This window comes from Dipodomys merriami, unplaced genomic scaffold, assembly GCF_024711535.1.
Source record: "Dipodomys merriami isolate MVZ:Mamm:240054 unplaced genomic scaffold, mDipMer1.0.p SCAF_5, whole genome shotgun sequence".
Taxonomy (NCBI): Eukaryota; Metazoa; Chordata; class Mammalia; order Rodentia; family Heteromyidae; genus Dipodomys; species Dipodomys merriami.
In genome coordinates, this window is record NW_027206068.1 from 51,154,824 (window position 1) to 51,170,954 (window position 16,131).

Sequence of the window (16,131 nt, forward strand, 5' to 3'; positions counted from 1 at the left end):
TGCAGGGGAGGAAAAGTGGGAGAAAAATGAGGGACCAGGTAACAAGATTGACAAGAAATGTACTTATTACCTTATAGTTACCTAACTGTAATCCCTCCATACATCACCTTGACAATAAAAATAAATTTAAAAAATGAGATAACTTACCAAAGTCATGGTTTATATATGGAAAAGCTGATTTTGAAATTGAGTCTAGATGACAGGTTCGAAACTAGAACTTACATTTTTATTCCACAGCCAGGGGACTCTGAACTTCCCCAAAGTGTCCTCCTTGTGACGTACACATCCTGGTGAACAATGAGGTCCTTTAAATGTGAGTCCTCCCCTTCTTCAATATGCTGATGATTTCCAGACTAGAGGAAGAAGGAAGTTTGACAACTCCTGATGACTATGGGGGAAAAAAATCTACTATCCATTCACCTATATCTAGACATAAATATTTCTGAAATGTCTGAGGCAAACCCAGGATTTCAAGTAATTCATAGTTAATAATATCCTCTTGAATTTAGCAACATATAGATAGAAATATCATTGTAGCCATAGATTGCTTACCACAGAAGTGATTATTAATTAATTATTAATAATTAAAAATTACTGTTTTGCCTTACCTGGGCAAAAATCTTCCAATAAAAGTTACATTTTAGGGGCTGGGAAAGTGGCTCAGTGGTAGAGTGCTTGCCTTACATGCATGAGACCCTGGGTTCAATTCCTCAGCACCACATACGCAGAAAAAGCTGGAAGTGGCGCTGTGGCTCAAGTGTAGAGCACTAGCCTTGAGCTGAAGAGCTGAGGAACAGCGCCCAGGCCCAGAGTTCAGGCCCCACGACCGGACCCAAAAAAAGTTACATTTTAGAAAAAGAAAAAAAACACCAAAGTTATTACTGTGCATCTGCTCAGAATTTCTAATTAATGAGTGCTGGCAGAAAAGTGACAATTCCCCACCATAAATGGCTTAATACTTGTGTTGAATGCTAGAACAGAGACCCATGTTCAAGTCCATATATGTATATCCCTGTTACAGAAGGGCAGCCAGCGTCCAGCCCTTTTAAATTACGGTTTGTAGCCATGCCCTGGCCTTGCCTTTAAATCACTGTGAGTACTGGCAGCATGTCAAGACACTCGTTTCTGCTACTTGCTGGAAATATAACAAATTTTATGAATAGCGATTCAAAAACAACTCTCAGGCAGATGGATAGTTTCTTCACTGCTTTTAGCTTGGGACTCTTAAATCTATTTTTCTGTGGTTTTTCTCTCTTCCTCTGATTTAACTCAAGAATTTTCAAGTTGTTACATCAAGTGTTCAGTATACGGTTTTGGCTTGTCCTGGATATTAGTGTTTTGCATATGTATGTGTATTAGCTACTAAATTTTTTGTATAAATAACTTTTTAGTACAAATTCCTACCCTTTCACACGCATACACACAAGCCTTCCCAGGCTACCTCTCTATCTTTTAACTAATTCTGAATCGCCTCCTCTATATTTCCCCCATAAATGACACTGTAGCGTAAAGCCATGAGAGAAAATTTTAAAACCATTTTAAACTTTTAAGCAGTAAATGCACAGATTTCCACAGTGGCTAGCCCCTGGTGCCTGGACCTGATTTTATGGGTGTCTTTGCTGCAGAGTGGTTTGTATCTGGCTCTTCTCATTTGGAAGTGGGACTGCAGTGTAAGGTTGCTGAAAGGATGTGGTCACTTCCAGCTGTTACTGTGATGACAGCTCCAACCCAATGGACCAGCATGTCATTTCTGAGTCACATTCTTACCAAACATTCTTGAACCCTAACTCACATGTGGGAATGAGAATACAAAAGACTGGGCACACTTAAACATTATTAATAAATCAACCATAGGATTTCTCCCTTTAGAAAGCTGATAATTGAGCACATGTGACTGTTTCAGTTATTTCTGTTCTCCTTATCACTATTGCTGGTGTGTTGTGTTTTGTGTTTTTTTTTTAACCTGATTTTACTTGTCAAATACATGTACATTGGATGCATAAGAAAATAGGCTACTTCCAAATGTGAATCTGCCATAAAGTGGCCAAGAGAAACAATTGTAGAGATGGTTAAAAGAAGCATTTATATTTAGCACTTTCACAGGAAATATAATTTGTTTAACTATGCTTTAGCTTGCTATAGCTCATGCTTTAGAAACCAGCAGGCTTTGTTTCCTTTACTTTGTCTTTTATTGTTCATTTTTCAATATCTAAAACCTGACTCCTTAGTTTTCAGTATGTTATAGTGTAGAACTTGACCATAAACATTTTCAAAGCCCAGACTTTATGTCCTACATCTTTAAGGCAATCACATTGCTCATTAGGATGCATGCCACAGTTTACAGCCATATAAGGATCTATTTAGCAATATGAAGGGATAAATTTCTACTCAACCTATTCTTACCACCCAGGAAGATATAATTTTAACTTTGAGCCAACACCAATGTGAAAGTTTTGTAAATAATTCCATTGTTCTTGGTAACTGAAGAACAAGAATAAAGACCACACTGTATAGTAGAATAATATACTTCTTTCCACTAGATGGGAGTATGAGATAACCAGATGGAAGAAAGAATCTTTTATAGCTGTAATAAAATATGCCAATTCTCCACAATTTTTTTAACCAAATAAAGTTTCCTGACAAATGTGTATACAAGGACAAAAGCTGCTGCTATGTTTTCCTCCTCCTTCTCTCTTTTCCTTCCTCTCTTTCACACTCCAAATAAGATCCAGTATTTTGAATTTATATACTGAGAAGAATTTTAAGAAAACTCAGGACACAAAAATATGTAGTTGCTTGATAATTTGTTATTTGGCAAAGATTCGTTTAAGGTTTTATTGTTTGTTTTTGTTTCAGGTATAGGGAAATCTTATGGTTTATGTTCATTTTTCCCCCCATCGGTTGTACAGCTTGAACTCTGGGCCTGGGTGCTGTCCCTGAGCTATTCAGCTCAAGGCTAGCGCTCTACCACTTGAGCCACAGCTCAACTTCCAGTTTTCTGGTGGTTAATTGGAGATAAGAGTTTCACAGACATTCCTGCCCAAGTTCTCAGATTTCAGATCTCAGCCTCCTGAGTAGCTAGGATTACAGGAATGAGCCACCAGCATCCTGCTAAATTTTAACTTGAGAAAATCTATTGAACTCTCCTTTTTTTTTTTTCAAATTTTGTATTGTGATTAAGTGGTTACATAATTTCCCAAATTTCACAGTATTGTGGGATAGTGATGCTCAATTAAAGTCACAAACATTCTAACTTTCCTGGAGCAAATTATCTATCACGGTCTATAACATTTATGAGTTATTGAACTTTTCTTAATGATAATACATTACAGTTATTTTTTAATGAGTCATACTATCTGTAAATAACTACAGTATAGTCTATTCTGATAAATTCTGTTGCTTTTGCATTTTCTTATAGTTCTAACTAGTACCAATTTAACGATATTAATGATAAGATAATTTCTAATTAATTGGAGTTATGTGCTAAGTATACCTGGTATATGTTATAAACACACATATTGTAAACATACATATTTGTGCTTATAACATGTGTGTATACATGTACATACAGATGGATATGTGTACACACGTGCTATGAACATATATAGGTCTAGCTTCCACTATGAGAGAAAATATGTAACCTGAGTCTGGCTTACTCTGCTTAATATTATGGTCTCTGCCTCTTCCATTCATTTACCTTCAAATAACATAATTTTATTATTATGGATAAATAATGCTTTTGTATATATACCACATTTTTAATATATACATCCATCCATTTATGTTTTTAAAATTTGTTCATCTGAGCTAAGTGCTGGTGGCGCATGCCTGTAATCCCAGGTATTCAGGTGGCTGAAATCTGAGGATTGCAATTCAAAGCCAGCTTGGGTAGGAAGGTCCATGAGATTCTTATCTCCAATTAATCACAGACAAAACTGGAAGTAATGCTGTGAGTGGCTCAAGTGGAAGAATGCTAGCCTTGAGCAAAAAAAGCCCAGGGACAGCACCCAGTGCTAGAGAGTTCAAGCCCTAGGACTGGAAAAAAAAGAGTTCATCTGTTATAAGTCACCTGGACTATTTCCAAAGATTGTTAAAAATAGTGCAATAAACATAGTAATTTCAGGTGCTTGTATTATGTCCTGGCTTATATTGCTTTGAATACATGCCCAAGAATAGCATCACTAGATTGTATGGTAATTCCTTTTTTTTTGGGGGGGGGTCTGGTTGTGAGGCCTGAATTCTGGGCCTGGGCACTGTCCCTCAGCTCTTCAGCTCAAGACTAGCGTTCTACCACTTGAGCCACAGTGCCACTTCTGGCTTTTTGTTGTTGTTGTTTATGTGGTGCTGAGGAATCGAACCCAGGGATTCAGGCATTCAAAGCAAGCGCTCTACAACTGAGCCACCTTCCCAGCCCAGTAATTCCATTTTTTGTTCTTTTAAGGAAGCTCCACACTGCTTTCCATAGTGCTTGCATTAATTTACATTCTCACCAACTTTTATATTCTCATCAGCACTTGTTTGTGTGCTCAATTATAGTCATTCTGACAAGTGAGATGTAATTACAGTTTTGTTTTTATTTAATTTCTTTGCTAACAGGGATACTGGGCATTTCTTCATGTTTTTATTGCCACTTGTATTTCTTTTTTGGAGAATTATCTGCTTAATTTTCTTATTTATGAAGTTGTTGATTCTTTCAATAATTTATTTTTTAATTTTTTATTTATTTTTTGTTGGTCGTAGGGCTTGAACTCTGGGCTTGGGGGCTATCCCTCAGATCCTCAGCACTCTACCGCTTGAGCCACAACGCCACTTCTGGTTTTCTAGTGGTTTATTGGAGATAAGAGTCGCGGGGACTTTCCTGCCCAGGCTGGCTTTGAACCACAATCCTCAGATCTCAGCTTCCTGAGTAGCTAGGATCATAGGCGTGAGCCACCGGTGCCCAACTACTTTCAATAGTTTAGTTTTTGATCTCCCTCTAGATTTTGTAGGATCACATTGAATTCTTGACTGCATTCTCCCTCTCTTTTCCACTTCTTCTTTTCTTATTTTACAGGTATTTCAAACTTAATGGATAAGTCTGAGGCTTAATGGATAACTTGGAGGTTTTTACCAACCTTCTCTGCACCTACTCCTTACCTCAAATTTATTTCTCTTTTGTGTTTATTGTCTCTTTATGGAGGGATACTAGGATTTGGTGCTTGTATATATACATGCACGTATGTATATATGTATGCATGTATGTATTTTGGTGAGATTGCAGAGTACAGGTCAGAGTCAGACATAACCCTTTGAAACTTTCTAACCATCACCTAATTTTTCAGTCTTACAAAGCAAGTACATATTTTTGCATGAATTTCTTCTTAAATTTATGAATATTATTCCTCCTTGTGTGAAAAAAGGCTTGACTATACATACCTTTATAGAGAGAATATATTTTGTAAGTATTTTCTGAACCAGAAATGCATGCCCATGCTTTATTACTATTGATTCACCATACATAACTACTTTCTCATTATTTCCTAACTTATAGAAAAGTATGTCGTAACTGCAAGTGTGGCCAAGAAGAGCATGATGTCCTTTTGAGCAATGAGGAGGATCAAAAAGTGGGGAAACTTTTTGAAGACACTAAGTATACCACCTTGATTGCAAAGCTAAAATCTGATGGAGTTCCCATGTATAAGCGCAATGTTATGATACTGACTAATCCTGTTCCTGCCAAGAAGAATGTCTCCATCAATACGGTTACCTATGAATGGGCTCCTCCTGTCCACAATCAGGCATTGGTAAATACTATTGGAAGAAGGTTTAATTTATTGAAGTTCCTGGGACTATGTATTTAGGACACTTTCCTAAGTGACCTGGTCAGCCTCACATATTCTAAATCTATTATTTTTCTGAAGTTGCCATTACTTTAACTTCTTCCTACCATTACAGTCTTTGGAAACTAAATACCTCATAGACTACCTAGATCTGGGTTTTTTAACTTATTTGTGAGAAATTTAACATTTTTAATGATGACATGAACGTCACATATTATGGCAATCTAGTAATTCTTCTGGTTTATACTTGAGAAAATTTCTGTCCAAATGGTATGGAATATCTAAAGAGTGGAATTTCTGCCTGGACAAAAAATATTTTACTATATAAGGCCAAAAAATGCAGTTTGGTATCAAGCTGTTTCCACTATAATGAAAGCTAGATTAAGCATTTGGGAAGCTTTTTTAGGAAGGTTAGTTAGATCCTTAAAGTGAATCTTGTGATATTTTTATACAAAGAACTGTTATTAATCCATAGGCCATTCCAGCAGTGCCCCCCAAGACAGTTATGATCCCTTTCAATCTGACATTTATTGATTTAGACAAGTAATAATCCAGTTGTTTTTACAAACTGACAAGAAATTTCACAGAGGAAAATATGTTGATTTTCCCACTAAATTTATATAAAGTACCATTTTTAGTGCATTAAAATCAAGGTATTTTTACAGGATGAAGATAAATTCTTACTAATGGATAAAACCTGCTTCTTTCTTAATAACTTGCTCCTGATGTTTGCTATGAAAGATTGCACGGTCTAATGGCCAGGGCTGCTTCTCTCAGTTAACAGGGGTCTCCCTCTGGTTCAGGCTAGACAGTACATGCAGATGCTGCCTAAAGACAAGCAACCAGTGGCAGGCTCTGAGGGGGCACAGTACCGGAAGAAGCAGCTGGCAAAGCAGCTCCCTGCACATGACCAAGATCCATCAAAATGCCATGAACTGTCTGCCAGCGAGGTGAAGGAGATGGAGCAGTTTGTGAAGAAATATAAGAATGAGGCTCTGGGAGTAGGAGATGTCACACTCCCCTGTGAGATGAACGCCCACGGCCTTGACAAAGTACATATCTCTGGCGGGGACAGAAGCACCCCAACAGCAATGGGAGCCCTGGAGAAGAAGTCTTCCGTCAACAAAAAATCCCAATATGTAAGTAGATTGGTCACACTGTTGGTCTAGTTTGTGTATTTTACAGGTTCTTTCCCTTTCTTCCATCTTTAATGTGGTGCTGTTCCTCATTTTCTAAAAATAACAGATATAGGAAAGACTTAACAAAATTAGTATCCATTTGTCTCAGAGTTTGAAACTTCTAAAGCCAACTTTTGTTTGAATAACCATGAACTTACGTATACACAGTAGTCAGCATTGGCGTCCTGTTAGAAGACAAAATCCCAGTTTACTATTAGTTTCTAAAGATAATTTTGGTGTTTATTCCTTCCCAGAAATTAGAATGATATATGCTTAGATTAATTCAACCTTGCTTATGAGACTATGCCTGAATTTCAGACTTAAATTTATTTCAAAATAAATTTTATTTATTTATTCATTCTATCATTTGTGTTTATATGCTTATTCAGTGGTACTGGGAATAGAACTTAAGTTCTTGTGATTGCTAGACAATGGCTCTACCACTTGATCCTTAGTCCTAGTCTTTTGATTTTAATTTGTTTTCCAAACAGGGTCTTATACTAACTTTAGCCCTGACTAGTCTCCAGCCAATATTGTCCCATTTCTGCCTTCTCAAAATCCTCCTGTGTATCTAGTGAAGTATTTTTCTAATGATTTGAAATTAGAAGACAATTGTGACACAAGTGGAGAAACCATAAAAACTGTACTTACTGTGCTTTGTTTTTCATGGATCCATTGAGCACCTAAAACCAATGAGGTTTAGTCTTGAAGAGAATTTACTACTAAGCTCTATGATACTCATTTTTGCAAGAACTCAGTTAAAATTCAGTTGAAAATTATGATCACCCTTTCCTATAAGTAAATTCGATTCAGGAAAGTGCTTTATTATAATTAGAGTGAAAAGTAAACTGAACAGCCTAGAGACAGACAAGACATTGGAATATGTGCAAGTATCAACATCTCATTTATCGTCTAGATAATACAGATCGATAGCTGCAGTAGAAATTTCTTCCCTTGAAGTTGTTGGTCCGAATTCCTCCCAAAGCTGAGACTGATAAATGCCATTGTTGCCTTTTAGTCCTGCCACAGCTGCAAACTGGCTATGAAAGAAGGAGACCCAGCCATCTATGCCGAGAGGGCAGGCTATGATAAACTGTGGCACCCCGCTTGCTTCACCTGCAGCAGCTGTAGTGAACTCCTGGTCGACATGATATACTTCTGGAAGAGCGGGAAGCTGTACTGTGGTCGACATTACTGTGACAGCGAGAAGCCCCGGTGTGCGGGCTGTGATGAGGTATGCTCTGAGGCCACCCGCAAGGAGATCCTCCTTTTGTCCCTTCACGGCTGCCGTATCCAGAGGGCAGCAGGAATTCAGTATTCATTGCTTGGTTTTCATCCAAAAATGACATGAGAGAAACTTTTGGTTTCTTTCATTCTGGGTATCTGTCTTAGTGTTGTTGACTAATGAAAGACTATCCTGAAACTAAAGGTTGATGTGGACTAAATAATAACATGAATCTAAGCTTAATGGTATTTTCAGATGTTAAGCTCCAAGAACCGTATTTTCTTCCTCTTTGCAGTTGATTTTCAGCAATGAATATACCCAAGCAGAAAACAAGAATTGGCATCTGAAACACTTCTGCTGCTTTGACTGTGACAACATCCTTGCAGGTGAAATATATGTGATGGTCAGTGACAAGCCCACATGCAAGCCCTGCTACGTGAAGAACCACGCCGTGGTGAGAATCTGTGGAGACATCAGTCTCAGCCTGTTTTGTGACTTAAGCCTCTTGAAAATGGGGAACAGGGCTGGAGATGAACACTGTCCTAGCACTCACAACCCTCTGGGTTATATCTTTAGCACCACAAGAAAACAAAATGTTTCTTCTCATTTGGCATTGGGGATTTAGCTCAGTGGAAGACTGCTTGCCTAGAAAGTTCAAGGCTCTAAATTTGGTCCTCAGCACCACAAAAAAAGGAAGGGTGTGCAGAAGGCAGTCAATCCTGATTTCACCGTAGAGCATTAAAACCCAGGCACTTCCAAAACAATACATGTATTGGCTGTGAGCCACCTCAAAATGGGTCATTCTTCCTGCCTGATTATAATATAAGATTATAAATTCTACTTGGGAAAATCCTTAATGGGAATAAGATTGTTTAATCTCATGGGTATAGATCAGATCCTATTTGAGTACATATACTTAGTGGCTGTTTATATCTGTAGCCTTATTTCAATGTATGTAGTTTCTATTCATGTTACTGGACCACCCAGTAGGATTTTGGTTTTGCTCCATGAGATTAAATAATGTGTTTCTTAAACTCTCATTGAATTGATTTAATCTAACCAAATTTGACCTGCATATTTAGATTTATTGTGTAGACTAGGTACTTAATGTGAGATTGCTTACACAGACATGCCTGCCAAGATATAGGTAATATACATCCATGGTAAAAAGTGTGTGTCAGTACTAAAGCTTGAACCCTCACTCTTGTTTGGCTTTTTTACTCAGAACTTCTCACTCTACCATTTGAGGAATAGTTCTGCTTCTGATTCTTTACTGGCTTTGAACTGGGTCGTCAGATTTTAGCCTACTGAGTAGCTAGGATTAGAGATTTGAGCCAACATCTGGCTTTTTTTTTTTAAATTGTGTTATCTGCAACAAACCATATTAGTTATAGATCATCATCAGCTATCAATTTGGGGAAAGTCTTGGTTAAAGAGTAAAATAGTGTTTTGGGGGCTGGGAAGGTAGCTCAGTGGTAGAGCGCTTGCCTTGCATGCATGAGGCCCTGGGTTCCATTCCTCAGCACCACATAAGCAAAAAGAAAAAAGCCGGAAGTGGTGCTGTGGCTCAAATGGTAGAGCACTCGCCTTGAGCTGAAGAGCTGAGGGACAGCTCCCAGGCCCAGAGTTGAGGCCCCATGACAGGAACCAAAAAAAAAAAAAAAAAGAATAAAATAGTGTTTTGAAGATTTCAGTTGGTCTATTTTCTGCTATAATAGAAAATAGTTTCCTAATTTCTTCATATATTTAGGAAGCAAAATGTATATATATGTATATATGAATATATGTGTATAGGTTATTTGTGTAGTTAACACATGTATAATACTGAGTGGAATGTATTAGTGATTTATATATAAGGTTATACATAAACTTAATTGCTTTTTATGACAGAACAGAAGCTAATTCACTACAAGTCATATTTTTGAGTGCAAACTCAAATGCTGTCCAGGTTTTTAATTGAGTCCTTAATTACTTTGAACATGATTTTAATTTACTATTGTCTAGAAATCAGTGGGGTTAATAATCTCATGTGTCATAGGCAAGACTGGTGAAATTACTGCCTCAAAGCTTTAATAAGTGAAACACTATCATCTTGTCAGCTTCTTTTTATTTACTGATGTGCAGTTTATTCTAATAGAATACACTGGAACCAATGCAGTGTTTTGAAGTTTGGTGTCAAGACATTTCGTCTTAAACACCATGGAGATATCTTGCAAGCGTCAAATCACCTGTTTGGATTTGCTTGCTGTTTCTTGCTGTACTCAGCATGTAAGTCCCCACTAATGATGCCTGGCTAAAGAGGCTCACTGAGAGATCACTCTCGGTTGTGTATTCTTGAGGTAAACATTGGTTTAGCTTATCTCCTGGTGAAAATGTTCCTGGCGTAGTTGAATCCCTCACTCCCTTTCCCTTGCTTGTTTTATTTCTGAACAGGTGTGTCAAGGATGCCACAATGCCATTGATCCGGAAGTTCAGAGGGTGACCTACAACAACTTCAACTGGCACGCGTCCACTGAGTGCTTTCTGTGCTCTTGCTGCAGCAAGTGTCTCATTGGACAGAAGTTCATGCCTGTGGAAGGGATGGTTTTCTGTTCAGTGGAGTGTAAGAGGATGTTGTCTTAGGAGGTGAGCGCCAAGCAATACTGAGCTGTAACAATCCAAAGCGGCCTGCATTTCAACAATAGGATGCAATTTCAAAACAATAAAAGGGGGAAAAATCTATAAAGGCAACCAGAATATTCTGTTCTCTGTAATTTTTTCCCCAACTTTAAAACCTGCTTTAAGCATTTGATTTTTATAATGGTGAAGAACATTTCATTTCCTAATGTGAAATCTTAGTTGAAAGTTTGCTTTTAATTAGTCTTCATGTTGCTATATCCTGGTGCCAAATTAAACATTAAAGATAGTGACCTGAATAAAATGCAGAGCATTTCTAATTCTATACTCTTTTTTTTTTCATTCATGTATAAAATGGAAGGGAAATGAAATTTGCCCTGAGGCTAACACTTTACATTTATTGTTCATCTTATTCACTGAACTTTATAATATACAGTGAGTACTTTTTATCAGAGAAAATGAAAATTCAGCATGGTATGGTTAGCTGTTTTAATGCCTATGTATTTGCTGTTTCCTGATTTAGGAAGAGGTGGCATTTTTTATTGCATTTCTCTATATTTACTTTAGCTCTCATTTTTCTTTTGTAAGCTGATAACCTCCATCTGTGGCCTTGAATATTTTACTATCACATATGGCATAACAATATGCACATTTTTTTTACTTTTATTGATCTTTGTCTTGGAACATAAAAACCAAGCCACACATTTGTATTATTTTCAAACCAAAGAACATGTAGAGTTTTGTATCTAGAAAACCATAACTTTACTGATTGCACTTGCCTACCATGGTTTAAATAGATTTTTGCATGATTTTTAATCTTGTTTTTGATATCTCCAAGCCTGTTTATAGATACATGGAATATCTTTGCATATATACTTCTATCTTTATTTCTTATGTTTAATTTCCTATGTGCTTCCTTCCACACATAGCTATGCACTACAAATATAAAATGGAATGAGTGATATGTATATTATTTTAAAATAAAGTTTCATTTTATTAATTGTCTTTTTTCTCATCCTTCTGTAGCTAAAGATCTCTTACAGCAGGGGGCGATGTCTCCAAGCGTAAGAACAGCCTAGTGACAAAAACAAGGCTGCTTCTGAAAACAGAACAGCAACTAGACTTTTCTTTGTAGAGAAAATCCTTGAATCGGGGCATTTAGTTATATTAAAGTCTTGCAGGAGGTTGTCTTTGAAAAGTGTCTAGAAAAGTGTCATTGTAATTGAAGTTTGGGAAGACAATAGTTGAATCTAACAAGTGTTTCTCTAACACTTGAGTAGTGATGCTGTTCTCCCAGGAGCTGTTTTTGTGGCAGCCAACAGTGAAAAAGGAAACAATGGGGAATAGTAATAGATTCTATTCATATTAGCAGACTCTGAGGGTCTTTATATACTTTTTTCTGACATATACTTAAGACAATTTGTGCGGGATTTTTTTGCTGTTAATCTGTTGCATACTGATTCTATTTATCTTTCACACACACACACACACACACACACACACACACACACACACACACACACACTTTGTACAGGTATACACATTTGTACTCTGCCTTGTCCAGCCATGAAAATTATGTTTTGAAGCTTGAACGTAGTATAGAAGAAAAGTGATCTAATATCACATTAATATCACAGAATGCCCATAAGTGGCTACAAAGTTTCATGGTTGTTTATCATTTTAGCCTTTGACTTAAATAGTATCAGTTATACTTTTCACAGGTGAACAGCTTACTTTTCCCAGGCATGGGCTGATTGAGGATAAACTGAGGCACAACCCCTTCCATATTAACATAGCAAGTCTTCATGTGTCTACAGCCTGTTGGATTGGGTTATAAAAAACTGAGGAATTTGACCTACTCTTGTCAATTACTGCCCAAGAGAATTTTACTACCCACTATTCATATATTAGGCTATTTCCTGGAAGAAAAAAAAATGCCCTGTGTGAGTAACACTAAACTAGGTTTGGCTATTCCTTTACTGACTTTAGATTGACCTTGTAGGGCATGCCTCTTAAGAGGTTCCTGGCCTAATTTTTTTATGTTCTTCTAAATACTTGTACTATCAAAAGAAGAGTAGGCTGATTACTAAATTCTTCCAAGATTTACTTTTCTTCCAACGTCAAGGATACATTTTCTTCCTCAATCTTTTATGTTCTTCATTGTCCTCACTTCTAAGTAATTGTTTATAAATATATAATTATATAAATTATATAAATATATAAATATATAATTTTTTTTGTTTTTTTCATATTTTTTTATTTTTATTTTTTTAATATTATTTTATTTTATTTGAGAACATACTGTACAGAGGGGCTACAATTACATGGGCAGGATAATGCGTACATTTCTTACCAAGCATTGCAGCCTCCTCCTTTGTTTACCCTTCACCTCCCTTCCCAGCCTCCCCCCTCCCCCCACCCAATTATACCCCCCTCCCCCCCCACCGACATTGTAAAGCTGGTTTTGACATGACATTTTGTACTTCTCATTGTTGCAACAGGTCCACCTGAATCCTTAAACGACTTGTTTGCCCCCATCTCCTCCACATGTTATACTGACATCAAATATAGTGAAAGCGGGGGTTACACTGTGGGGGAGGGACATACAAAGCAACAAAGAAATAATCTTATAAATGCGTTAGAAACATATGCATGAAAGAAACGAAAACATTAAAATACATATTTAAGGGTTAATTTTCCTAACATCACATTATCTGACCTTTTCTGCTTGACTCATACCTATACTAGATATTGCAAATAAGGGAAACCATGGGACCTATGCTTCTTTGGGCCTGGCTTACTTCACTTAATATAATTTTTTCCAAGCCTTTCCATTTCCTAACAAATGGGGAAATGTCATTCTTTCTGATGGAGGCATAGAATTCCATTGTGTATATATACCACAATAGAGTTATTTTTTTTTTTAATTTTTTATTTTATTTTTTTTTGTCGGTCGTGGGACTTGAACTCTGGGCTTGGGCGCTGTCCCTCAGCTCTTCAGCTCAAGGCAAGCGCTCTACCACTTGAGCTACAGCGCCACTTCCATATAAATATATAATTTTTATAAATACCAAAATCCTTCCCAGAAGTAGGGAAAGTTATAAAGAGGGTTTTCATATCTGAAGCATGTTTTTTTCTCCGAACTTGGATAATATAGAAAACCTTAGATTCTTCTTCTTTTTCTTCTTCTTTTTTTTTTTTTTTTTGAAACTATGAATTAAACCCAGTACCTTTTGTGTATTAGGCAAGCACACTAACACTGGGTCTGTGCCTCTAGCCCTATTGGTTTAATTTGTTTTTGATATAGCTTCTGGCTGCTGCCTTTGCCCAGGCTGGCCTTGAACTTTTAAGATCCTGGGATTATAAAGTTCCAGCACACTGAGTGTAGAACATGTTCTTAAGCCTTAATTTCCTATTGATCAATTATGGTGAATATCTTTAATGAGAATCCCATACAAGTTCTGATACCTACATAAGCATTAGACAACCCTTTGTGGAGTTTTCCTACCTTCACTGGGGGGAAAAATATTCAATTGTATGGAGCCTCTAATCACATAACAGATCTAGAACCCATATGCCATTGTTCTTTGTTTAAAAGATGTTCTTTTAGGGTTTATAGTGACATCTGCTTTTCCTGTCCCCTAAATAGCAACAGTAATTTGAAACAAAAAAAAAGGAAAGAAGAGCAGATATATCTTTCCCAGGAAGTTAAAAAGATTTTGACACCTCATTAGTTAATGAAATTTACCATACTAATACATTTATTATTTTTAGTAGAAGAATCACGCCACATTAAAATAATCATAATCACAAACTCATTCATGAGATCTGCATGTACCCTATTCATCTCTAAAAAGAAGGCTGTTGCTTATAACCCTTGGATATAGTTATAATTTTGAGAAATCAGTGGAGTTTTGTTACTTAACCTCATTTAAGAAATCCAAATTGCCCTTGAGACATATTGGCCTTTCATACTTGTTTTATGCTATCTTTATCTTTTTTTCCTCTGAAAATGACAAACAGGATTGTTCACATAAGCTAAAACTTAAGTGACTCCAAAGTCATCAAGCAGAGATTTCCAAATCAGACTCAAGTATTTCAACCCAGTTTCGCCAAAGAAATTCACTATTGACTCATCATTGAGCAATTTCTAACACAGTGTTTAAATGCATCCAACTTCGCCATGGTTACCAAAGATACACCACCAGCCAACACTACTATTAAGTATTTGCCTCAGAATGCCCTGGCATATCTAAACTTGCTTCTGAGTATTCATTTCATTCCTTAAAAAGCATGACTCCATCAGTGTCTCCATGAAAAAGAACTTTACCCAATTTCTTACCAGATCCTCTCTGCTCTTTCCTGAACCCTGCTGATTTAAGTGCTCAATGACAACTCCGATGGTTTTCTTGAGTGTTCATATGTATGAAAGGGACCCACTACACAGGAACACATGAGCGTGTTGAGCATACAACCTGACAAACTTCTGGCTTGATTAATAGAATCCTTTTCTCGTGTATTTACCAGACACTTAAATAGTTTGGGCTAATTATTTTGTCCTTTCATGGAGCCCATGTCATTGCATCTTCCATTTAATCTGATAATGTATTTTGAAGCAAAGCAAATTACCACTAACCTTTTACATTTGTTTTGAATGGCATTTGAATGACATTTCTAAAGGCTGCTATTGATTTTTCTTCAATGGTGCTTCTCATTGGGATATGTTGACCTTCCCATAACAGCAAAAGTAACTTGTACGCAGCTATTACCAGCATCCACTATTATTGAATACAGAGACGTTAAAGTCAATTTCTCCCTAAATGTTGACTCATTGTGAGGGCTCCATGGTATATAGTTCAAAGGAAATCTGGATTTAGTTTAAACAGACACCTTCTGGCTTGTCCCATTGATCTCTTTCTCTCCAGTTACAGCAGAGTTGGGGAGCCTAAAAATAATGGTCCAAGTATTGGGTGGATGTCAGGCCATCAGGAATAACAACAAGGGCATCAGCTGTAAAATCTGCCCCCAGGAGTCCTGTGGGCAGGACCTTAGGGAAGAAACTGAAAACCTTCTTGATGTATGGTGGTGACAGCAGAATTTTTGCCTTGCCTGGGCCAGACAACCTGTTTTCTTTTTTTCTTTTTGAATGAGAAGGGATTATTGATGAAGCAGCTAACACAGTATATGGAGATCTGAGGTATAAGATCTGCTTGGTGTGAACAAGTGTCTACTTTTATTACCCAGGATGAGATTCCTCACTCTGCTACCACCACAGCATGGACTACCAGGATAG

At 37.0% G+C, this 16,131-nt stretch overlaps 1 protein-coding gene across 3 annotated transcripts in view; it reads left to right on the forward strand.

Moving 5' to 3' along the window:
- The window catches only part of Tes (testin LIM domain protein), a 38,187-nt gene extending 26,349 nt beyond the window's left edge, over nt 1-11,838 (forward strand). For all 3 annotated transcript variants that reach the window (XM_069996610.1, XM_069996612.1, XM_069996611.1), the window contains exons 3-7: nt 5,531-5,783; nt 6,623-6,958; nt 8,016-8,231; nt 8,518-8,676; nt 10,656-11,838. In XM_069996610.1, the coding sequence (XP_069852711.1) occupies nt 5,531-5,783; nt 6,623-6,958; nt 8,016-8,231; nt 8,518-8,676; nt 10,656-10,844 (1,153 nt within the window). In that variant the 3' untranslated portion in view covers nt 10,845-11,838. The remainder of the gene's footprint in view (nt 1-5,530; nt 5,784-6,622; nt 6,959-8,015; nt 8,232-8,517; nt 8,677-10,655) is intronic.
- The last annotated feature ends 4,293 nt before the right edge of the window (nt 11,839-16,131 follow it).